Source organism: Chlorocebus sabaeus, chromosome 5, assembly GCF_047675955.1.
Source record: "Chlorocebus sabaeus isolate Y175 chromosome 5, mChlSab1.0.hap1, whole genome shotgun sequence".
Lineage (NCBI taxonomy): Eukaryota > Metazoa > Chordata > Mammalia > Primates > Cercopithecidae > Chlorocebus > Chlorocebus sabaeus.
In genome coordinates, this window is record NC_132908.1 from 7,578,420 (window position 1) to 7,605,005 (window position 26,586).

Genomic DNA, 26,586 nt, shown 5'->3' on the forward strand with positions numbered 1-26,586 from the left:
TTTATTTTCCAGTTAAGAAAATGACCATCATACTGCTTCATATTCAATCCAACAGTATAGGCAAAAAGACTAAATACATTGTCTAAATACATGACTTTGCACTTAAAACTTGAAGAAGTCAACTGGTAGGGCTTTTGGTACCAGAGCAACTTGGAAGAATGGTTTGAGAGCCAACGGGAAGTCTTTACTTCAACATGCAATTCAGGGTGTGTTAGGAAGGAAAATGCAAATGAAACCTTCCAGTAAATACCAGGGCTGTTGAGAAACTTGCTAATTATGCCCATGTTATCTGAGTGTTTGTTTTGTATTTCACTTTGTAAGATTCTCTCCTCTAAGTCGTTATTATTTTACACCTGGCTGCCTACATTGATAGTTTCGTCCCAATTATGTACTTCTAGATTGCTTATAAATAGGTGAATTTGATAGGCTTCTGCATAAGCTTTCTATCATAGTTTCAAAGTTGGTATCTGATGTGGATGGCATTTACTGCCACCTAGAGGCAACACGTGCTAATTGCAGAGAAAGTATCAAATGTTTGAAATGTTAAAACTCTAGAACTGAGAGTATGGCAGTGGCTATAATGATACCTAATGTGACTGTGACTTTTCCCCTAGTTCCTGCCTATATATGGGTGTCAATGTAACATCATGTTATACAGCCTTATTTGGAAGGTAGGGGTGGTGAAACAATGAGTTATGCTAATAATGTTACACGGTCTAGGCAAACAGCACAGCAGAACTTTCTGTAGAGATGGAAACATTCTGTATTTGCATTACTCAGCATGGAAGCACTAACTACATGTGGCTCTTGAGCACTTGAAATGCAGCTAATGCAAACGAAGTTAAATATTTCATTTTAATCCAGTTAAATGTAAATTGTCACATGTGGTCAACTGTAGTGGACAGCAGAAGTTTGTACAATTAGAGCCTCAAAAGAATAAGTCAATCAGCTGGTTATTTGAACTCCAGAATGCCAACTAGTCTTTTCAAATTTTTTACATTTAATTATATTTTATCTGCACAGTTACCTGAACAATTATGTAGGCGTATCTTCAGATTCTGAACCGCATCAGTTAAGAAATACACAGTCTCCTGCCTGTAATAATTATTACCCCCTTCTTGATGAGGTTCCCGCTCCCCACCTCCCAACCCCAGCAACTCCCAGTCACCTTCCTTTTCTTTTTCTAGCCTATAGTGCTTTTCTCTGTCTGCCAACACTCTATGGATTTATTATCTGGAATGATGCTCCCCGAGGGCAGGGATTTTTGTCTGCTTTGCCTACTGCCCAATCCCAGATTCATCATGAGCACTCAGTGGATGCTCAGAAAACACTTGTTGAATGAATGCATGCATGCATGCATGCCTCAGCATTTTCTTCCCTTCTCAGATTCCTTAGTTTTGATCTTTTCCTGCCACTCAGGGCAAGCAAAAGCGCATTGGAACAGAGCATTGTGGTCCACTCAACCTCTTCGATTTCTTCTTGTTCTTTTAGCAGACAGATGATGCAGCACCAACGGATGGCCAGCCCCAGACACAACCGTCTGAAAACACGGAAAACAAGTCTCAGCCCAAGCGGCTGCATGTCTCCAATATCCCCTTCAGGTTCCGGGATCCGGACCTCAGACAAATGTTTGGTGTAAGTACCACCTTTCTTCTCAGCAGTGCCCGCTCTGGGGTTTCCAGGGACCTCCCTGTCTCGTGTAAGTTTGGGGGTATTTACAATACTAAGGTTAGATGTTTGCACGGGGAGAAACATTTTAGAGTCTAGTTTTTGGGTATGTTGTGGGTAGAATCTCTATGGTTTCAGCATGTATTTCTGTACATATGCTCACCATGTATCTACTTTGCCAAGTGGTTTTCTTCTAAGAAGTAACTTGAAGGCCAAATGGAAAACATTCCTAAATGACCCACTGCTGAAAGAAGCCTATTGATGGTCCTAAATCCAATGGCCCAGGATATCATACTGTAGCAAAAATACACCCCGAGTCCTCTTGGTTTTGCTTTCTTTTGCAGTTGTCCGATTATCCAGAGGGTGACTCATAGTGTATTCCTGCATTCCCTAGTCTTTCCCAGGCACTGTGCATTGAGATTTCAGATGCAGCAACAGAACAACTAATTCTGCATAAAGCTGATTTTAGCAAACAAAGCAAAACCACCACCACCAACACCAAATGAGCTACCAGTTTCTAAGTTCATGTTGATTCCTGAAGTCTACATTCTTCTGAAATCAGTGACAAGGATTCAGAGGCACTTACTGTGGTGCTATATGCCATGAAGGGTAGCCGTGCCCAGGCACCATGGTGAAATACAGAGCAGGCCACAAGTCACCACTAGCCCAGGAGAAAATAATAGCATTGCTTTTTTATAGGTCATCTTGCCCCTGATTATTTTTTTCTCAAAGATATCTTCACTATCCACTTTGGGAAGCCATGAGTTTGCCATTTCTTTGACCTCCGTTCAACCAAAGGACAAGGCTATGACAGGGCTTGGATATCTTTCACATTTGTGAATGTATCCAATTTGCCCATGACATCCCAGCAATGAGAGCAGGTGCCTGTGGATTCCGTGAAAAGAATTACATCCTTAACATTTGACTTAGAGCAAAGGTGGGCTGCTCAGAGACTCCTCCTCTAGGAGTTTATAAATGGATGCAAATATCACAAAAGGAACAAGAAGATGCCCATTCTGAGTCACTCTGGTGGTGTTCTCCGTATAAAATGGAAGGCTCTGGTTCACTACTCAGAGGCACTGTGTGTTGGGGATTAGCTTGCACCTTTTACTTCTTACACACACGATGCTTATCAAGTATGCATCTGACACAAAAGCAGAGCAGGCATCCTAATATTTAAGATACCCAGCTTTGAATGCTGACATTTAAGAGGAAAAGGTCAGCTCTTGCACTTTTATCTCTCTCATTTGGTAATAACCTTGTGTTGAGCCCCTCCAACTCCTGCAGAACAGAGATACCCTCGGGCACTTTCAGGTCAAAGATGACTTTGAAAAGTGCAGAGCATTCAAAGTGAGAGTTGAGGTTAAGTGTGTGTGAGGCGGTAAGACCAGGTTTGAATGATGGGCAGTAAGAGGTGTTATATGCTCTTTGCCATGTCAGGTTAGGAAGATGTCTTGCTGTGCAGTCTGTTTTTTCTCATCAAGTGTCACTGTGATGTTGGCTTTGAATTCAGTCCCCTTAATGAGCATCTTGACACTCTTTCATGGTGTCACTCATTGCAGCTCACCCCAAGTTCCACCCCTAAGGGGGCTTTCCCCCCATGGTTTTCTTAGTTATTGTGAAAGTTACTGCAGGCTACAATGCTAAGTCACAGAGGTATTCAAAATATTCGCAGGAATCAGAGAAGGGATTCTGAGTCTCTCTAGTCTTGTAGAGTTAAGGTAGACGGCAAGGAGCAAGATCTTGCCAAAAAATTGTACTACCTGTCATCAAACCTTGATCCAAATCTACTAGTTTCAGGGAGCTTGTTTTTATTTATTTGTTTATTTTTATTTTTATTTATTTTTTGAGACAGAGTCTCACTCTGTTGCCCAGGCTGGAGTACAGTGGCACAATCTCGGCTCACTGCAAGCTCCGCCTCCTGGGTTCTCTCCATTCTCCTGCCTCAGCCTCCCGAGTAGCTGAGATTACAGGTGCCCGCCACCACGCTCGGCTCATTTTTTTGTATTTTTAGTAGAGGCGGGGTTTCACCATTGTAGCCAGGATGGTCTCGATCTCCTGACCTTGTGATCCACCCACCTCGGCCTCCCAAAGGTGTGAGCCACCGCTCCCAGCCCGGCTCTTATTTTTTTGGTTTTTTTTGTTTGTTTTTGTTTTGTTTTGTTTTTTGAGATGGAGTCTCGCTCTGTCGCCCAGGCTGGAGTTCAGTGGCCGGATCTCAGCTCACTACAAGCTCCACCTCCCGGGTTCACGCCATTCTCCGGCCTCAGCCTCCCGAGTAGCTGGGACTACAGGCGCCCGCCACCACGCCCAGCTAGTTTTTTGTATTTCTTAGTAGAGACGGGGTTTCACCGTGTTAGCCAGGATGGTCTCGATCTCCTGACCTCGTGATCCACCCGTCTCGGCCTCCCAAAGTGCTGGGATTACAGGCTTGAGCCACCGCGCCTGGCCCGGCTCTTATTTTTAAAAAGACAAGTTCTCACTCTGTTACCCAGGCTAGAGTGCAGTGGTGTGATCATGCTCACTGCAAACTCTTGGGCTCAAGGGATCCTCCCAACTCAACCTCCTAAGTAGCTGAGACTACAGACACAAGCCACCATGCTTGGCTAATTTTTAAGTTTTTTTTGTTTGTTTGTTTTGTTTTTAATAGAGATGGGGGTCTCACTTCGTTGTCCAGGCTGCTCACAAATGCCTGGCCTCAATCAACCCTCCCACCTTGGCCTTCCAACGTGCTGGGATTACAGCGTGAGATGTGAGCCACTGCACATATCCAGCACCCCCCTTTTTTTGTGACAAAGTCTAATTCTGTTACCCAGACTGGAGTGAAGTGGCATGATCTCAGCTCATTGCAGTCTTTCTCCTGGGTTCAAGCGATTCTCGTTCCTCAGCTTCCTGACTAGCTGGGACTACCTGTGTGTGCCACCACTTTATAGTCAAGATTTTCAAGCAAGTGACAAGATGTCAATTTGACAAGATGATAGATACACTTAATGCCTATCAATTAAGAGATTGCACCATGCATTCAGTAGCATAAACTTAACCTTGTTCATCACAAGTAGCATCTGTGTCCATTTTTTGAAAGTATTTTTTTCTGAAAGATTTTTTGAAAGCTTTATTTTTTCTGTAAATTTTGTCTATAAAAGTACCAGGAATGTACAGATTCACAGACTCCCTTGTAATGACTCTTAAGCCTCCATACTTTACAACCGCCATTCTAAAGAAATGCAGTTTTATGCACTAAAAATCTGTTCTTTCCTGCCAAACGTTGGTGGTCACAGAGTCATTCTTGTTATAGGATACATTTAGCGGCAGGAATCACATTGTGAAGCATCTGTAAACATTCTCATTGGCTCCCCGCACAGGAGTTTAGGGAATTTAGGAGGGTTTCCTCTTTCAGGTCATAGTTACTGCAAGAAACTACAGTTTAACTCCAATTAGGTACTTCTCACATCATTTGGACATGAGACATCTTCTCTCCTTTTGGCGCTCTGTCCTGTCTTTGTCTTCCCACTTTGACAGGGGTTACAGTGAGGACAATTACAGAGATAAACAGTCACAAAGATCTTTGTGCTTTTCCCCCCCTCTTTGTCTCTTGTTAAATACAGGCATGGGATTTTAAAGTCAAAAGCAAAACAAGACAAAAAAGCAACCTCCTTCTTCAAACTGCCTGAAACTTGGCAGTGGTCATTACAACATCTGTAACCATTAATAATTCGACCATGCCATCTGCAACCATTGCATGCCTAATGGTTACTGCAGGTGACTCATTTTATTTTTAATTTGTATCTTCAGCAATTCTTCATGAAGATTGGGATTCTGCTTACCTTTTTCACCTTGTGCTTCATATTCTTTACTTTCTACTCAATGGAAGCATTTGTTTCCATGTTTGGCTTTAAATCTTCTAGCTCATCTTATTTTATTTTTTTCATTTGAGATGGAACATTCTTTGGGGAAGATGTTATGTGGCTACAATATACAAAGCAGAAGCCACAGTCTTTAAAAAATACCAGTTGAGGTCCAAGTGAATGGAGCTGTTCTGTGCAGTGGCATTGATATTAAATGGTTCATTGGAAGGGATGTTAGTTTTATACGTGGCTTTTTCCTGGAGCTTTGTCTTCATGTTAGGTATCATGCATGAGCATGCATTTTCTTTACAGATAAATGTTTGATGATCTCAAGAGAGGAATATATGGATTTCTAACAAATTAATTGCAATATATGGTACCCTGAATAGAATGTTTAACTTAATATTTAAAATTTAAACATTCTGGGTATGAAGTGAGAGAAGTGGATTGTGATATATCCAGACCTCTGCTACAACAGATGGATGGATGTTCTGGATGCCATCACGGAATTGTCAAATAGTTGCTCAGTGACTGCAGTTCTCAAATTTACACAACACCCTTGTTGATTCTGCAGCCTTACTTTAGGGGTCAAAATACAGACCCTCTTGGCTAGGCATGGTGGTGGCTTATACCTGTAATCCCAGGACTTTGGGAGGCCGAGGTGGAAGGATTGCTTGAGTTCGAGAATTTGAGACCAGCCTGGGCAACATAGGGGACCCAGTTTCTACAGCAATAAAATTGAAAAACACAAGAAAACAAAATATAGGCCCTCTGGGCAGGAAAATAGTCCACTGAACCTCTCTTTATTGTCACAAAAAACAGATCACATGACTTTCAGCACATGCAAAGGAAGATTTCAAGATCACTTTTTAGTAATGAGATGGGCTTGCCTGTACTTACGATGTTAATGCAAAGTTCCATCTACCATGATGTTATGAGGAGTGAGGCCATTATGGTGGGACAGGGCGTGGTACCTTCTATTTCTGCATTCTGAACACGAAGCTGACACTAAGAAAAACTGGGATGATGCCTTTCCTTGGCCTCTATGTACAATCTTTGAACTAACCTTTATGTTTTATGCTGTATCCATTGAACATCCTTCACAGTTTTTCAGAGAAATATTGTTTGATCTGAGAATATCTAAAAATGCTTGGTATATATTTGCCGAAGTGTGTGCCTGTAAACTTCTAGATCTTGTTTTGTTTTTTGAGACGGAGTCTCGCTCTGTCGCCCAGGCTGGAGCGCAGTGGCACATTCTCGGTTCACTGCCACCTCCACCTCCCAGGATCAAGTGATTCTTCTGCCTCAGCCTCCCAAGTAGCTGGGATAACAGGCTCCTGCCAGCGTGCCTGGCTAATTTTTACATTTTTAGTAGAGACACGGTTTCGCCATGTTGGCCAGGCTGGTCTCAAACTCCCGACCTCATGTTCTGCCCACCTCAGTCTCTCGAAGTGCTGGGATTACAGGTGTTAGCCACCGTGCCTGGCCTGGATCCTGTTCTTGATACAGCTATTGAGACACCTTGTGTGGATTTGAGGCGTTGTTGAATGCAGCTGAACATTGCTGTTGAGCAAACAAATGCTAGTTATGTCTGCGAATGAGTTGTGTCTATTTAAATTGAAAATGTGCCAGCTGTGTTTACATCATTAGTAGCAAACTTCCCAATTAAACTGTTGATACTATAAATATAGTACACAACTGTCTTGGAAATGGGGCTTACATCAGCATTCTTCTTCGGGCTTGTTTCACTGGCTTTGAGAACCGTCAACCTAATAGCAACTGCCACAGAAGCAAACTTTGAGACCATTTCAGGGCAGCTGATGTCATTGTTTCATTTAGGGAATGACACATGCTAAGACTGCTGTTTGATTGGTTCTGTCTCAATCAGATCTTATTTTAAAGGAAATGTTTTTGGGTTGACTGCCTAGAGAATGTTCCATAGATGACAGTTGCATCGTGGTTTTGGAAGAAGTCCTTGTCAAGCTTCTCTTTCTGTAAATATATGTGCTTCTAGGCTCTTATGCCTGAAATAAATATGATAGCGTCTGTATAGACTGAATATTCTAGGGTGTTTGTATCAAAATTACTGCTTGAGGAGTTCACAAAACCGGAGGTTTCTTTACTATGAAATTCAGTTCACATTTGAACGGCAAATCCTTCATTTCCCCCATCTGAAAGTTTTCTTCTATTTCCAGTGATTTTTCTCTGCCTAAAACTAGGGCACTGAAAATGCTCTGTAAAGGAATTCTCTTGACCAAAAGATCTGAGTCCACACATTGCAGGATGAGTTAACTGCATGTTTGTTGGCATTTCCATTGTGTGTGCGAGCAATGTGACCCGTTTCTGTATTCTCTTCTGAGTATTTTCTCCTTGGTTCCTTCCTATCCTTTGCTTCTCTGAGCAGAAGTACTAGTAGTTCTTTGTTTCACAACTAGAAATATGCACGTCTCTGATTCCCCTGGCTGGATAGTGTATGGATCCTGAGGCATGGGCACATTTCTATGGTACAGAATGACAAACTTTTGGTTACTTTTTTCCATAGTCAGAACTATTTTTATTTCAAGACTGAGCTGTCTGTATTCCAGTGGCATACACACTTGTTTCTCCTGTTTCAGGGAGGGTGGATTTCTTTGTACATTCCAGAGGATAGCATCTGTATGTTCTAAATAGTTTGTTTCTTGAATGTTGGTAGGACCCTCTTGACATTCACTCTGCGTCTCTGGATACTCTGACTGGAACACATTGGTCAGGCAAAGCTCCCCTGTTTCTCGTGTGGTCTTTTTGTTTGTTCCTTTTTCATCCTGCCCCACCCCTCACCCCAGTCACTCTGTCCTCTGCTACACGGAAGTACGTGTAATGCTCTCCACTCAGGGGGGGAAATGGAATACAGAACCTCTGAGGGTCATAAAGGATACAATTAAAATCCAGAATGCAGAAGTGAATGGAATGATAGGAAAGCTCAAAACAAAACAAAACAAAAAAAGAGGATGGAAATATTTATGTTGCCCTGTTTAATTTTTAATCACTCAAAGGGCATTTGCTCTCATTCTGCATGGAGATAAAATTCTCATTTTATTTTTCCCTGGGCCACGGTACATGATTTTACATCACCCTCTCTCTTGCCTGCTCATACGCAGGTTAGGCTATTATACTCAAGAAATGCCCACACTACTTCGTGTAATCTCAGAAAACTGAAAAACTTCCAAGGTTGGAGGAAAGGATTTCGGATGATCTGATGCCCGTAGTTGTAGGGCCCATACTCCCCATTTTGAAACGTGAATCAAGAATTGCTTGATGTGCATTTCTCACTGGAAACTCCAGATTTCACCGATTTAAAAAATATGTAAGACGCAGTCATTGAATTTGAAGTTCAAATAAACCACAGATATTAAGTATGTCCCAAATATTGCGTGTGACATATCCTGAAAAATCTGAAATTTAAATTTAACCAGGTGTCTGCATTTTATTTGTCTCTATTTATAATCTGAGTCTCTGTTTCTGGACTTTTCATAGAGCCTTGTCATGCTAGTTGTCTAAAATCTGTTTGTTTAATAATATAGAGAATTATCTTGAGAGAATTTCAGCCCAAGCACTGATTACAACTGCTGATACCATCATGATGATGGTGCCTGGATAGTGGAGTTTGCTTTTGTGTTCATACTTTCTTTCTCATATGATAGAGCTGCTCCTAGATTTTATGTGAGCTGGGAGTCAAAACCAGTCACATCAAATTCTCAGTGGACATTGATTATCAAAATCGCATTTTATCAAGGGTGTTTCTCCCAGTGTTTGGTGGGATAGACCAGAAGGGTCATTGTATATACATACTAGCCACTTTTCAATCTTTGCTGCTCAGTGCCTGGGAATGCAGACATGCACACAGGAAAAAAAAAGAAAAGAAAAAGTAAAGTAGGCTTCCCCTCTTAATATTTTGTACCAAGCCCTGGTTGGTGTGTTCCACAATAAGGAGAAAATATTGGTGGTTTTATTTTCTCTTGTTTCAAGCCCATAGCCATAAAACATAAAATGTATATCCTTGATATTAAGAGAAAAAATTGGCGTCAGAAACAATTACTACTGTACCTAATAATGTCTACTGCATTTCTCTCCTTGCTTATAAGATATTTCTATTTCTTTGCAGCAATTTGGTAAAATCTTAGATGTTGAAATTATTTTTAATGAGCGAGGCTCAAAGGTAAGCAACTTAATTCACTTTAGAATTGTTTAGTTTATTTTTAAATGTTTGTTGTAAGGGGAAACAACTGCACTGTCTTAATCAGCTCATTGTGAAAATACACTTCAGCGGGAGTTCCTTTAGAGACCACCTTCCGTTTTCAAAATGGTGGGAAAGACATCGGGTTCAGTTTAAAATGTATAAGGGGAATAATTTTAAATTGCTGTTTTTTATATATATATTTTTTATCAAGTTTCCAGAGGAAAATTATCCATGCTTAAAAAAATAATGATGTTGCTACATTTTTGTTTTTCAGTGATAATTATGTTCTTTATATTAAAAAGTGAGTTGATAGTCTCATGAGCAGGTAAATATGTGATTATTCTGTATTAATAAAGTGCAGTTATTTTCCTGGGTTGTAGGGGAGAAAAATCTCATATACACCAACCTTTTGAATGTAATTTTATTCATTACTATGTTTACCAATCCACATTTTGTGATTTGCCATTGCTTTGAGTTTGTTTTTTCGAGGAAACCAATTTTTAAATGGATTCCCTAGCTCTAATCAAAGTCGGGGCTCTATGGGGAGGTTTGGGATCAGGAGAGGTTCTGTTTCAAAACAGAAATACGGGCTGGGTGCAATGGCTCATGCCTGTAATTCCAGTACTTTGGGAGGCTGAGGTGGGTAGATCACCTCTGAGGTCAGGTGCTCAAGACCAGCCTGGATAACATGGTGAAACCTCATCTCTACTAAAAATACAAAAATTAGTTGCGTGTGGTGGCATGCACCTGTAGTCCCAGCTACTTGGGAGGCTTGCACCCATGAGGTGGTGGTTGCAGTGAGCCGAGATTGCACCACCGCACCCCAGCCTGGGTGACAGCGAGACCCTGTCTCAACAACAAACAAACAAAAGAAATATGTTGGGAGAAGAAAAAAACACAAACACTTCTAAAGCCTCTCTCTCTATCAGTGGTTAACCAAGGGTGGTCCCAGACCAGGAACATCAGCATCACCTAGGAACAGATTAGAAATGCAAGTTCTCAGGTTCCAGCCCTGACCTGTTGAATTTGAAACTCTCAGGTTAGTGCCCAGCAACCTGTGTTTTAACCACACTTCCAGGCCTGTCCTTAAAATGATCAATGCTGTGTGTCTCTCCTTTTAGACCCATGCCAAGCCTTCCCTGTGAGTGTAATAGGCAGTGGTGCTTACTGGTGTTGGGCTTTGGTTGTTGCTGCTGTTCTTCAAGTGTCCTCTTACCACCTGCACCTACAGAACACTCAGGAACCCCATGAAAATCCCCAATTGAGGAAAACACATGAGGCCTATCAGCAGACACAGGGGGTTAATAGGGAGAAAAGATGGAGAACAAAAAAAGATATGGATCTTGGTAACCAGAAAGTGAATGCTTTCAATAGCTCTGCCAGGTCTCCTGGCTGCCATTCCCCAGGCTGTTAGGAATTTTAAGTTCCCTTGTCCTTGCATCCTCAGACTATGATTGCAAATGTTGAGAGATACTGGTTTCAGCCCATTGACTCTCCTTACACTGGCAATTTGGGGCCAGTCAGCATCATGGAGGGTCACTAAGTGGTACTGGCTTTATTTGAAGTGTCACAGGCCACAGTGCCAGTTCTTTTGGGTATATATAACCACCTTTGCCCCATAAAGCAAACCTTTGAATTTTTTTTTTTTTTTTGGACAGTTTTCTTCCCTCCTAAGTTGATTTAGTACTAATTAGCTAGGATGTTGTTGATCGCATCAAGGAAAGAAAACCGCAGTATTTTCTCCTCCATGGCCAAAGTGATGTTGTAATCTGTCAGATGAGTGAAAACAAAAGCAAAACAGAATCCATTACACTTTGTGATTCTGCTCCTTCAGGGACCTTATCATTTTTCCATAGCTTCAGATATTTTACAATCATTCTCAAACTTAACTCTCTTCCTGCTTCTTGTATGAAAATTATTATGGGGACTATCTCTATAACTGCAAAGCAAAGTGCATTGAGAGAAAAATGTGCCCAGCCTAATCCTGTTCACTCGGGCCTTCTGTATTCTTGGCAAAATTGTAGATGACCTGAATGTTGACCAACTTTGTTCTGACTCTCAGTCTGTCTATAGCAGCACTGCCTTCAAAGATGTGTTTGGTTTTATTTTTTAATATGTTTAATTTATGTTTTGTTTTGTAACTTTTGCCAGTTGAAGAAAGCTATTTAATTCCTTCTGAGAGCTGTTTTGGGACATTAGAAGAATATCATTTGCTATTTTGAAAGTACAATGGCGATACTATTTTTAAGACATCTTCCGTCATTCCCATGATTAGTCTATCTCTGGGGGCTTCAGGAAAAAGACCATTTAAGTTTGCTGCATCCAGATCCTGACTTTGTGAAGCTGCCTTTTTTTTGGTCTTTATTCTTTTGGTTTAGGAAACATCCAAAATAGCCTCTCTCAGTGGGTATGCGCCCTCTGAAAGAGCTTGTCTTGCAGGTGTTGGAGCTGACTGTTTAGGTACTGCTGGAATGGCACTGAGACAGTCCAGTTGGAACTGCTAAATGGGGGCAGCAGCTCACAGGGATTTTTTTCATACTTGACATTATCCTTTATGGGAAAGAGCCTTATTTAGATGAGCATTTCCATTTTAATGGTTCAGAAACCTGAACCATTGCTATGACCTCATTTTCATCATTTGGTGCCGGACAGCCAGTCAGAAAATGAGTGGGCCCTTACGAGCCAGGAACTCACCTTCTTGCCTTTCATTCTCTAGAGCAGTTCTTCAGGCAGGCCACTCAGTACTGAAGGCTGTGTGTGCCGGGTGTGTGTGTATATGTATGCGGACATAGAAACCCATACGTACTTAAGGGGTGGATGCGCATTCCAGCCTTTTAGGAAGCTGAGGTGGGAGTATTGTCTGAAGCCAGGAGTTCAAGACCAGTCTGGACAACAGTGAGACCCCACCTCCACAAAATAATTAAAAATTAGCTGGGCGTGGTGATACACACTTGTAGTCTGAGCTAATGGGGAGGTTGAGGCAGGAGGATTGCTTGATCCCAGGAGGTCAAGGCTTTAGTGAGTTATGACTGCACCACTGCACTCCAGCTTGGGTGACAGAGTGAGACTTTGAGAACAACCAACCAACCAACAAGATTCATGCACAGACAGTAAGCATATTATCTTGGGAATGTATAACTCAAGTATTTAATGTAGGGATGAATAGCAAGAATGCAGAAAAACCACATTTTAAAGGGATATCAGACAGAAAATGAGAATTCGTAAGCACTCAGGGGTGAATGATCCTGTAATTTATTTTTCCTTTTTAGGAGATTTACCCAACCATCTCATTTACCTATGATATGGTCTATTTGGGAGCTATAGACAGATACAGCTACTCCCCCTAAGTATATACTTAAGACATCTGGCCAGGTACGGTGGCTCACGCCTATAATCCCAGCCCTTTGGGAGGCTGAGGTAGGCGGATCACCTGAGGTCCGGAGTTCGAGACCAGTCTGACTAACATGGAGAAACACTGTCTCAGCTAAAAATACAAAATTAGCCGGGTGTGGTGGCACGCGCTTGTAATCCCAGCTACTCGGGAGGCTGAGGCAGGAGAACTGCTTGAACCCAGGAGACAGAGGTTGCAGTGAGCCGAGATTGAGCCATTGCACTACAGCCTGGGCAAGAAGAGTGAAGTTCTGTCTCAAAGAAAAAACAAAAATCTACACTTTGATCTTTGATTCAGTAGATATCAGTAAGTGTTTGTTGCATTTCATGAGAGCCAACTATGAGTAAGGCAGAAATACTTCCTGTCTTCATGGGCTTTGCTGAGTAGCAGGAGAGACGGACTAGGAAGCTGAGTGACTACAGTAGCCTGTGTTGTTCTATGGTGATGTGAGCGGCCGGTGAGAGTCTGAACAGGCAGACGGATATTGTCAGAAGGCTTCTGGAAAGAAAGAACATGTAAGCTGAGAGTGAGAGATGCATAAGAATTTCCCAGGGAGGGGAAAGAAGGATGTCTTGCAGGCAGGAGGAGTTGCATGTGCAAAGGTCACTGGAGTAAAAGTGAGACGAGAGAGCTCATAGTCCCATCGGAAAATGATTCTTCAGATACATCAACAGCTCCCTTCTAGAGGACTGGATTTTTTCATCTGAGATGAAAAATCCATACATTCATCCATCCGGCGTGCTTTATTTAAGCCTTGAAGATATAAAATGGTATATTTGCATGAATGCAAAAAAGGAAGATATTGCCTAAAAATACAAAAGATGAAAAAACAATAACTAGGATACAGAAGGATTAGAATGTATGATTTGCTAAAATATTTTAAAGGAAGCAAGTCACGCCGGTCTGGCAATCCTCTTAAGGCCCCTGTTATCTGCCCTACTGATGGTACCTGTTCACAGCAGGGCACAGACCACCGATTTCTGTTCTTTAGTAGCATTAAAGGTAAACACTGGGAAGATGTGTCTCTGACTCCCCTTCTCTGTACCCCTTTCTTGCAGTCTTGATTTTTTAAGCAGTTACACATCAGCATCACACTCAGCCCTATGCCCAGCAAGCCAGGCTCAGCGTGTGCTTGTTTTGTTCTCCTTTTTAAGGCAGAGGTAAAAATATTCATCATCTTTTTAAAAACTGCAAATTGCTGTTTCCTTGAGTTAGAATCCTGACCATGAGGCAGGTCAGAAAAAAACAACCTTAGCACGTGTTCTCAAAAGTTGCCTGGCACCTGTGCTTCATAGCGAAGGTTCCCTGCTCATGGAGAGGACCAGGTGAGGGCTTTCTGGTTACATTGCAACCCCCAGGTGAGAATTTTGATAACCTGCTAACCCAGGGAGGCCGTGCCATTTCTTTTCTGGATGGGAGGTAGAATTGTCCAATGGAACAGGTAGGAAAGTCTGTTTGGCATTTTGAGGACTGTCTGGAGCGAGTTCTTTCTGCACCCAGCTTTGGCAAATCTCAACTCTAAATGAGGAATACCAAGTAGCCAACAAGAGAGAAAGAAGTTTAGCAGAATATAATGAGAATAATCATAAAAAATTAATATATTCTCTTCGCTTAAAAAGTGAGAACTTGAGAATCGATCAGGCTATTTCCTTTTTAGTTTGTGCCCCTTCCTTGGGATTCAAAATGTATTTCTCTTTGCGGCTTTGTCTCTCCTAAACGTACATGATGCTGATTTCAGGGCAGTAGGTTTGCTCTGGGTTCAGACGTGAAGCATGAGAGCAAGATTCTGCAGGATAATGTTGGACAGGTGGGTGAGTGTTCAGTCTCACCTGGCTATGTTCTTCCCGGTGCCGTGGTAATAATGACTGCTAGTTCCCATCAGCAGAAATGGCACCACCTCACCCTCCAGCTATACCAGTGGGGCTATGGATTTTCTTGTCTTGCCTAGAGAGAATATAAATCCAAAGCTCTCGTTTCTCTGATTCCTTTTGGAATCTGTGGCATGGCTATGGTTGCTAGGAAGTCAGGCCCATCAGGGAGGAAGAGAATGTTGCCAAGAAGCCTGGGACATGCGGTTTTTATGTGTGCCTCTACATGTAAGCTCTAAGTAACCGAGTCAAAATCTATAGTCAAGAATCTATAGAAATCAGGAATACAAAATTCACTTATTACAAAGAATGAAAACCTGCTCTTTTTATGACAGGGTCTCACCCAGGCTGGAGTACAGGGGAAGAGTCCCAGCTTACTGCAGCCCCAACCTCCCAGGCTCAAGCAAAGAACGTTCCCACCTCAGCCTCCCAAGTAGCTGAGACAATAGGTGTAGGCTGTCACACCTGGCTATTTTCTGTTTTTTGGGGGGAGACAGGGTCTTGCTCTGTCACCCAGGCTGGAGTGCCAGGGGTGTGATCACAGCTCACTGCAGCTTCAATCTCCTGGGCTCAGGCTGGGATCACAGGGGCACACCATTACACCCAGCTGATTTTTTCTTTTTTTTGGTAGAGATGGGGTTTTGCCATGTTACTCAGCCCAGTCTCAAACTCCTGGGCTCAAGTGATCCTCCTGCCTTGGCCTCCCAAAGGGCTTGGATTACAGGTGTGAGCCACCATGCCTGGCCCAAAACCTTCTTTTGATGGTTGTGATCACACATAGTGAAATGAGAGGTCATGGAAATCAAATCGCTGGGCCACTCATTTTAAGCAAACACATTTCTGGACTCCACTCTGGGATTCTAATCCAGTAGATCCAAAGCAAGGGTCAGGAATCTCAATGTTTAATGTGCTACCAAGTTCCTTCTGATGTGCGGCTAAGTTTGATAGATACTGGCCAAGAGTTAGAACTGTCAAATTGAGTGAAATCCCCCTCAATTCTGTCTTTTTTCCCTTTGAAGAACAATCATTTCCGAACTATACAGTTAGCAAGTGTATTTGCGTACCCAATATGGGCATACTGCATGTACAAGACTAAGCAAGACCCGTTCTGTTATGGAGCAAGTAATCTTAAATGAATCAGGTAATTTAGGCTTATCCTAATCACAGAGCCTCACCATGGGAAAGATTATGGAAGGTAATTTGGTTCAATCCCCTAAAGAAACGTTATTTTTCTCAATACAGTTCACCCTTGAACACGGGTTTTAACTGTGCAGGTCCACTTACACGTGAATTTTTTTCTCCAACCAAAGGCAGTATTCCCAGGATGTGTGACCCGTATATACAGAGGGCTGATGTTGTTCTATACTCACGTTGCACGATATACAGAGGACTGATTTTCTTCTATACTCACGTTCCACGGAGTGACTGTGGGACTTGAATATGCAAGGATTTGGGAATGTGGGGCGAGGGTGTCTTGGAACTAATCTGTAGTGGATACTGAGGTACAGCTGTCTATAGAATCCTGACAAATAATCATCTACCCTCACTGGAATACATCCACATCACCTGTCCTTTGCGGCCGATGAGCCTATTCTGACTGTTGAAAAGTTCCCTTAGCCAGCGCATTGGACAACACCTTCTTGTTTTATTATACTTTAAGTACCAGGGTATATGTGCACAATGTGCAGGTGACATAGGTATACATGTGCCATGTTGGTTTGCTGCACCCATCAACTAGTCATTTACATTAGGCATTTCTCCTAATGCTCTCCCTCCCCCAGCTCCCCACCCCCTGACAGGCCCTGGTGTGTGATGTTCCCCAACCCTGTGTCCAATACCTCTTTAGCCTTAAATTTGGAGGTCATTATAGAGATCTAATGTAGGATTGGAAGTTATCAACAGTTGGTTGTAACTACCATGTAATTATGGTGCATTTCTTTAGTAAAACTGGGTATTACACTGTCCCAACTGTGCTTGGAGCCAACACAGATTATCTGATGCTGAAAGGAACCCCAACGTATTGCTTGATTTCACCCAGTTTACAGTGAACAATCAGAAAGAGCTGGGGATATTTATGTGGAAATTGTTCAAAAGGTTGGTGTATATTTCTGAACAAGATGTACAAATATTTTTAGGGGCTTTAATATGTCATATTTTCTGTACTTAGGAACAATGTCAGTGCAGACAAAATATGGATTTTGACAATATAGTTTAGTGGGGTTGATTTTTGAGGTTGAAATATTAAAAGCCAATGTACTTGTGGTAAATTAAAAGGTATATATGTTGTCTATCCGTAAAAGAGGAAGTGGCCAGAATATTATTACAAATTACATTCTATTAATAAAGTTTCTTTGCTACCCGTTGATATGAAAAGTAAATATTGACCTAATGTCAGAACTTTACAATATGGGTACACCTTTCCCTTTCTGGTTAATAAAGTAGGATGGAAGGTTGTCAGATTCAAACGCAAGTATGCAATTTGAAGAGTGGGGAAAGTATGATCACAAACATTGAATTGTTTGTATAACTCAACTGAAGTTTATTTCTATTCATTTCATGTGACTTTTTTGTTTACTAGACAAGAGTTTAAGATTTGTTATTTAAAAAGGTCTTTCCTTTTTTAGGCTTTTAACTTTTATTTTTGAGAAGTAAAGGCTGTAGAATTGACAAATTTGAATAACCCTAAAACTGCATGAAGAAGAGATGTTATTAAAACCACACAGCATGACTCTGTAGGCAATGTTAGAGGATTTTGGCATTCATTGTTGAATTTCATGCACACGTTTTATTTTATTTTATTTTTAATTTGCATGTCAAAAAAGTGGTTCCCTTTTCTTTTCCTCGTTATTTCATTTTATTCTCTGTGAAGACACTGTAAATTTATTTTGATCTCATTTTCTTTTCGTTAGATTTATTTTCTTCTGTAGTGACATTTAGAAAGGTATTTTTGGTATCCTTCTTTGAATACTTCAGGGGTTACAGCTAACTGGTGACAGAAAAAAATATCTTGTTCACATTTGTCGCTTAATTATTGCACATCTCAGTACTCTTATAATTTCTCTAATTTGCATGTTACAGAACTGAAGCCAGGACAAGAAATAGAAATTAAAACGAGAGAACATTACCAAGTGGTCGTTGACTGAAATAATAATCTGCATGTTGTTTTCCCTTCTCCCTCCTGCATGCAGGGATTTGGTTTCGTAACTTTCGAAAATAGTGCCGATGCGGACAGGGCGAGGGAGAAATTACACGGCACCGTGGTAGAGGGCCGTAAAATCGAGGTGCATGTTCAAAATATTTTCCTTTTCATCTTTTTTATAAATGTCTGCTTCACGCTCATTCGTTGTTCCAGATGCATCATTGGCGTCTTGTATGTGACCCTATTCCCCCTCATTGTTTATATATATATATATATATATTTTTATATATAAAAAGGAAAACTGGCCTTACTTTTTTTTTTTTTAATTTTACTTTATTATGTTACTCTTATTACCACTGAAAGGTGGATGGCAAACGTGAGACAGAAGAAAGGTTAATCGGAAAGGGTTTTTTGTTGTTGTTGTTATTTTCTATGTTTTATAATCAATGGGTGCAATAGGTTCCAAAGAATAGACAGTGTTGCAAACCAAATAAAATACAGAACAGTTTATTTTTCTTTTTCTTTCCACTTCAGGGTTGAAGAGGGATCCACAGTGGTTTGCAAATTAAACCAAATTGGGAAAGCAAAAAAGATTATATTTTTTGTTTTGTTTTGTTTTTTGGAAAAAAAAAAATCAGAGGTTTTTACTAAACCTCTGATTTTTTTTTTTTTAAGAAGCCAGTTTGAATTTCTGTATTCTTTTGATAACAAAGTGAATAACCAAACAGGATTTCCTGTTCAATATCTGGCCCCTGTTCACTGAAAGCATAAATACCAAAATACTGACACTCAGAGTCTGCTATTTGTGCCACTGGGATCTCCCACAACATAGCCACAGGGTCATATTTGTTAATTTTTTTTTTTTTTAAATACCAGTTACAAATGCTTTAGTCTTTGGAGTAAGATGTTGCATATTTTGCCTTTCATTTTCCCCTTCGACGATAACGCTTAGGCCCCTCACCAAACTCTCAGTAACCATGGTAACTGTATACAAACCCATGCTGGCGATGGTGGTGAATGGTAAGTGGTGAAGTCCATCTGCCGTTTCACGTATTTAGTGCTGATATATCTATATACATATATATACCACGTGAATTTTTTTGACTTGTCGTATTAAGTTTTCTTGATGCTCTATTTTTTTGGATATTGGTACGCCTGTAATTGAGTGTACGTTCTAAGCTAGCCTGGGAGGCACTGACTGGATTGAGTTATGACCGGTGCACATCTTACTCAGATTGTTAACTCCATATTGTGTTAAACAATGCACCCTCTCTTTTATCCTTTTGTTAGCTGTGACTTTAAAGCTTGAATGATTTTGTTAATTCTTGCGATGTAAAAGGCTCTTGTTCCAAGTGTTGAATGCTAGATGTTGCTTTCCTGATGGTTCTTTCCTCTTAAAGTGTTGCACACGGCTAAGACTTGTTTGTCCCTTTTTTTGACATTTATGTTCCCTTGTACCTTGTCTATTCTCTCTTCTCCACTGCATGCTCCTTCATATAAATTTTATTTTATGTTTAAAAAAATATTGTTTCTGTGTTACCATGGAGTACACGCATGCTTTTAAATCTTCAATTATGCAGTATCTTTTAATTTGCTTTTACTGTCTCTTTATTAAACTCTTAATGATATGACATTGCTTTATTGAAATGATTTGTAAGTTAAATGGTTATGAAGTACATATAATTTTAAAAATGTATGATTTTGTTATGCACCTACTGCCTTTTATAAATTAAAATGCATTTTAGTTTTCAGTTTTCTTTTTTTAATAAGTAATCACGGTCATAATGCATGCAACTAATTGAATTGGAAGCTGGCCCTAGAATATGTGCTTATTTGAGTTTTCTATGTACATAGGTAAATAATGCCACAGCACGTGTAATGACAAATAAAAAGACCGTCAACCCTTATACAAATGGTAAGTAGAGATTGATCTTTTACAAGAAATTCTCTCTACCTCTAACTCTTCAAGTAGTTTAACCAGAGATTCTGTTACAACAAGCTGTGTTTGCTGGGCATTGACACTGTTTTTACTACTGACCTGCTGCTACAGTGAACCACCTACATCAATAAGATTATTTTCACAACAGAGGCAAATGGGATGTTCAGGTTAAGTGTGTATGCCCTTTTTTCCTTCTTTCTGGAATAACTCTTGTTTGGGATTGAGATACAGCAATTATTTGGAAATTAGTTTGATAATTTAATTGGTTGTTACAGTAAGTTGAGGGGAGAATTGGAGGTTTCGCTTGTTTGCTTTTCAACACCATCTCCTCGTTGATTACTCATCATTCCTGGAGGTGCAATCACATAATTTTTTCTGTCTTTGAGTCTTCTCCAGAAAGATTAGGCATTTGAAGTGGTTTGGAGGATACCTCATGTCTGAATTCCACAGGGTTATCAGAACGTGGGCGTGAGTTATTTGTTCCTCTCTGGGCTGCTCAGTGTTATTTTGGGCTAGTTGAGAATGTTGCTGTGTATTGCAGACCCCATGAGGACAATGCCATTTCTGTTCTTATCAATAAAACTTCTGAAAACTCCTAAAAAGCATTCACATATGAGTCATTAAAAAATGTTCAAACATTTTTATTCTTTAATTCTTCTCAAAATAAGTATCTCTTAAGATATATGGGGGAGAAAGCTGCCACTATGTTAAGCACATACTTAATTGTACCAAAAATTAAAGCAATGAAGTTGAAGTATAGACACAGGGTAGAATATTATGCCCATTAAAATGAGCAGGATACAGACCATAAAGGGTCTCATAATTAAAAAATTGAAATAAATGTTTATAGCATAACTTTAGATAAATGATAACATGCCAAAATGCTAATTGTTGTGTTAAATTGTGAGACTGACATTTTTTCTTTGATTCAGGTTTATGAAAATAATATAACTTTATTACATCAAAAGGAGATATATGGAATTTTATACTTCTAAAGTTTTAATTGCACAAGGAGATAGACTTTTTAAAAGTAAAAAAAAAAAATTAAAAGCAACATTAAAGACAAGTCTAAAATATATTTTAATTAACTCCATTGCCACCCTGGTTTCCTACCTCCCCATCACAGGAAGCCACAATTACAGATTGCTGTCTAGTTTTATTTTGTGTATTCATGCCTGTGCACGTAATAGGTGTTCATTTGTAGTATTCACAGTATTGTATACGTTTTTATGTGAATAATATCATGATACACCTGATAATTGGGTTTTTATAAATCTATATAGAGTTCTTTCAATATATACAGATTAGACTAATTCATTTCAGTGGTTACATAATATTGCACAAAACAGATAAATGGGTTCAATCAGAACTAAATACTGATTGTTAGATCATTGTTTTGTTTTATTGTGATTAGCAATGTATTGTCACTTGGTAGTTTTGTTTTTCCTATTTCTTTGCCAGTGACTACCAATTTGACAGTCAGTTTGCTCTTCATTTTAAAAGGGGCATCATTAAACAGGGATATACCATCTATATAATAGGGCTCTAAGTTGAAAGGCCAGAAGAATTGCTTATTCTGCTGACCATTTTTCTCAGCTTTAGCAACCAAGACATGCCCTTAAATGGTATAGACTATCTTCACACCAGACTTTTAATGCCCAGTGTGGAACTGAAGCAAACCTGATTTATGTGTCATACAGCCTTTCTACTTGGGTAAAAGCAGTGACTCTGAAACTTGCTAGAATTAAAACATGGTGACATCAACCTGACGGTTGGGCAGTCTTTAATTACAAAGTTGCACAGTTGCCCAGGCACATGCCAGCCTGTATATGACTAGTTGCTCATGTGTGTCAAGTGAGAAACTAGAGCAAGAAAAGCCAAATATTATTCCATAAGCCACGTGCATGTATATTTATTTTAAAAGAGTTATTGATCAATTTTATGCCCAGGGACTGAAAACTAGACCTGTAGGATTTTTTAAACACAATTCAAAGCCCGTTTATAAATAACTAGCCTTTCTGGAATATGAGGTATGCATTATGTGAGGCATTTTAAGTGCACTAGACACAAATGAAGTCCTGTAAAGAGGACATGATTATCCCTACTTTAGAGATGCAACATTGAGGGTAGAGAACATGAAGTAATAAAGCTTTTTTTTATTTTTTATTTTTTATTTTTGAGACAGGGTCTCACTTTTTCACCCAGACTGGAGAGCAGTGGCACAATCTTGGCTTACTGCAACCTCTGCCTCCCAGGCTCAAGCAGTCCTCCCTGGTAGCTGGGACTACAGCCACGTGCCACAATGCCCAGCTCATTTTTTACTTTTTGTAGAGATGAAATTTCACCATGTTGCCCAGGCTTGTCTCGAACTCCTGAGCTCAAGCAATCGGCCTGTCTTGGCCTCCAAAAATGCTAGGATTATAGGCATGAGCCACCACTTCTGGCCTAGCATTTTCTTTTTATTATGAAGTAACAAAATCTTGTGACCATGCCTGCGTGTGTGTATCAGGCATCACTTTCCCTTTGTCTTCTTGGAGAAATGCACTCAAGTGGCAACCAACTACAATAGCAAAAAAATTGCTAAATGTGCAACCTCGTGTTGCTGCCAGATGTTGCCTTGCACATCCCATGTCCCATTCCAGGTAGCCGTGCACTCAGTTTCCAGGATTAAGTCAGTCATACAGGTCTCTCATCCATGTACCTGCAAAAGGGAACTCAGAATTGTTCCTGTCACACATACTGAGTATGGCACCTAAGGAGTTGATGGATAGACACAGTAGAATTTATTTAAAACACAAATGTCAATTCTAATTATATAAAGACTATGGCTTCTGTAGTGGAGATTATGGAGAACTTTGGTATTCAAAGAAAAGTAGTCCCAAGTTTCAACTCATGAGTATCGCCACTACAAGTACATTCCCTTAAGTGGCAATACAATATTACTGATAAAATATAGGGCCCTCTCAAATCCTTAATAGGCAGGAGGATAGACTTATGGCAAAAGAGGGTAAGTCAGTACCAATAAAGTCACACTGAAATGAGAAAATTAAGCCATCGGTGAGGTTCACTCATTAGTTTCATATTTCATTCTCTCAAAGCATAGAAATTGTACTTCAGCAAAATTATAAATTACTAGAGCTATCAAAGTTTCAGGTCATCTCCAGGTGATGAAATATAGTTATCAATGCCAGCATCACATTCATACATTACCTCAATCACATCCAGAAAAAGTTTTAGCAGCTGCAAAGTTGCCACTGATAAAAAAGACTGAATTCTAAATGTGATGGGATACCTGTCAGAGAGGTTTATAGTTAGTAACAGAGGGTGTGGATACTATTCTCAGGATATTTAAACAATGACATAAGGAAAAGCTGTAGAATGAGCTGTAGGCTTCTAGATGTTCTATTGAAAGGTTCCACAAAGAGGGAATTGGACTATTTCTCTATTGCTGTTTCTCTTAAGGACACCTACCCATGCGGAGGAGTTGGGGTTTGCTGTATTCTTTGGGGATCAGATGTTGGATCTGCATTACAAGACTGAGAGCTGAATTCACAAGGATTTCCTGCATACTGGGGAAGCATGGGTGCTAGACATGGCTTTTTCATTTTCTTAGAGATGTTAGGAAGGATGAAAATGGGGCAAACATATCCAAGACTCCAGAGAGGGGTAGACTTCGTTGCCAGTATCAGTTCTGCCATTCACTGGCTGTTGAATTGTAGGCAAGTTGTTTCAACTCTCCACGTGCCAGCCCTCTAGTGGGAACCAAACAAATGATGGGAACTACATCATAGTTCTTTGTGATAATTATGAGAGCTCAAGTACTCAACACAATGCTAGGCATGCAAAGCGCCCTAAAAGATTTTTTTTACTACTATTTATAGCCCAGTAGTATTTGCTTACCCAGTCTCAATTGTAAATATTATTCCTTTATTGTCATGGACAGTTGAATTCCCTGATAGATACTAGTTTAAGGATCAATTCTTCAGATGCTAAAAGGGGCTGAACAGGTAAAATAGAGAGTCTTGGAAAAACTCAGTCTTTTGGGACTGGCTATCGTTTCCTTACTGAAGTAAAGCAAAATATTTATCTACAAGGAAAAATTAACAGCACTACCACCACAAAGTAACAATAAAAGATCTCAAACATTTGATATCCCCATCAGGCTCACGATGGGGAGCAGTGGCACATGTGACTAAGTGGGGAGTTAAATGCAGTAGCCCCTGGTCACCTCTAATAAGTCTGTCTATGAGGGATTCTCAGCTTAAAGTTACCATTTCTACCAATGTTTCAAGAGAAATAGAAATCCCGTATTTTAGACGGAATTTAAATGTTGGCAATAAACACACACCATTAAAGAATACTTAGTGAACCCAAACAAAACACCTTTGTACCCAACGCACACCTCGTTTCTTTTTGTTTGGTATTTGAGAGTTGCCTCCTGTACCGTGTCAGCTGCCAGGTCTCTGGCATCTTTAGTATATGTCTTTAGAAAGCATTGACAGGCAGTTTTTGTAACTCCTGTAGTGTACATAAGGATGCTCTCTGGAATGCATTCCTTTGATATGTAACCCAGCGAAGCCTTAGAGAAAGCCTGTGCTGATGTTTTTTGTGTGAACATTCAGACTTGGTCTTTTAACACCCAATGCAGTCATAGTTAACATAGTTAATATAGGTGTTAGCCAGCTTATTTTAGAAATGCTGACACTTGACCTGTGACAAGCTAAATTTGGGGAGGGGAGTGCCAATTTGGATATAGCCCCTTGAGTCCCGGCTGCAGAGGGGTCTAAACTGCTTGTGTGTCTGATAGAGCCAGACCCCAAGACGTCTGGTGTCTGCTCCATTGCCTTGTTGCAGGGCTGGAGGGGCCCTGGGAGGCTGGGACCAGTGAGCCTTATCAGCTGTTCTCCTTTTGTTGTAAGCCTCATTGTTCAGTTTAATGTCCTTGATCAAAATCTCTGAATTTGCAAGGCCTGGGGACATACACAAACTGCCTAAGAAATTAAAAATGGGATCATTTTGTTCATCTTCCTGACAGTGCAGGCTCTTATCTCCAGCAGGGTTATCCCAAGGGTCTCTTTCAGGTACGAGAAGGAGTCACAGGGAATGTGGGTCCATTTGCATGTGATTTGCATGCATTTGCATAAGTCTACATGAGCTCTGTAAGTCTGAATGGAGGTTTTCAAGGGCTGGATTCTAGACCAAATGGACATAACTGACATTACAGAATACCTTATCCAACAGCTGCAGAGTACATCTTCTCATCAACACATGGAACCTCCAGGGTAAGCCACATGTCAGGCCACCAAACAAGTCTCAATAAATTTAAAAAAAATTTAAACTATATCAAGTATTTTCTTAGACCATAATAGAATAAAACTAGAAATCAATAGCAAGAGGAACTTTGGAAACTGTACAAATACTTGGAAATTCAACAGTGTGCTCCTGAATGTCCACTGGGTCAGTGAAGGAATTTTAAAATTTTCTGATATAAATTAAAATGGAAACATGACATGCCAAAGTCTATGGGATACAGCAAAAGCAGTGCTAATCCAAAAGTGTATAGCAATAAATGCCTACATCAAAAAAGTAATTCAACTAATCAACCGGGACAACAGTCATCCCTAACAGGATTCTTTATTTAATATATAACCCTATGTGAAGCAGGTCCTTGAAGATTGGAAGGAGACATAATCAGAGCCAAAAAAAAAAAAAAATTAGTCGCTTAGGAAAAAACTCTATATTCCTTTATTTACAGAAAAACCAAGTAAATACTTATGGAATGCTTACTTTGCCAAACAATGTTTTAGGTGCTGGAGATTCATGTTGGACAGCAGTCTTGCCTGCTTGACTGTTCATTTTGATGAGGGAGAATGGTTATAAAAGACAATTAAGAGCAAGCAAAGAAAGAAGTTAAATCCAGATAGCATTAACGGCAATGCAGAAAATAAAACTGGGAATGGAATCATGGAATCCAAGAGTAACTCTAAGAGGAGGTGGGAAAGTGACATTAACTGGCATGTTCTGAAAAGACTCCAGAGCCCTAAATAACATCAAGTCGACTTTGTGAAGAACTAGAGAGTTCTCCAAGGATAAGGAGAAGTGGATACAAAGAGACTTTGATATACGGTGATCTTGGGGGGTTTTATAAAGATGAAAATGGCCAGTATCACTGTAGCTGGGAGAGAAGGGGACAGGGAAACAAAGGGAAATGGTACCAAAGTGGTACCAAATAGTTTGGTTAATAGTCAGTGTGTGCTTTTTGACTAAGGTAAGACATGTGTGCTGATCTTAAGTTGGGAAGGAGCTATTGAATTCTGAGTAGCAGGATGACAAAGCTGATGTTCTTTTTAAAAATTGCTTTGGTCACTATGACCAGAATGGACATGGGGGAAGGAGGAGGAAGAGGAGATGGTGAGAACTGGGGCATTTCTGCTGTTGGACCTGTCCAAGCAGAGATGGGAATGCCTTGGTCTGTAGTGGTGGCAATGGAGAAGGAGGGAAGAACTTTTTTTAAGCAACA

General features: G+C 40.3%; 1 protein-coding gene across 31 annotated transcripts in view; it reads left to right on the forward strand.

Moving 5' to 3' along the window:
- Nucleotides 1–26,586, forward strand: part of RBFOX1 (RNA binding fox-1 homolog 1) — a 2,485,439-nt gene that overhangs the window by 2,349,966 nt on the left and 108,887 nt on the right. For all 31 annotated transcript variants that reach the window (XM_073015143.1, XM_073015144.1, XM_037989528.2 and 28 more), the window contains 4 exons: nucleotides 1,492–1,635; nucleotides 9,655–9,708; nucleotides 18,177–18,269; nucleotides 19,982–20,042. In XM_073015143.1, the coding sequence (XP_072871244.1) occupies nucleotides 1,492–1,635; nucleotides 9,655–9,708; nucleotides 18,177–18,269; nucleotides 19,982–20,042 (352 nt within the window). The remainder of the gene's footprint in view (nucleotides 1–1,491; nucleotides 1,636–9,654; nucleotides 9,709–18,176; nucleotides 18,270–19,981; nucleotides 20,043–26,586) is intronic.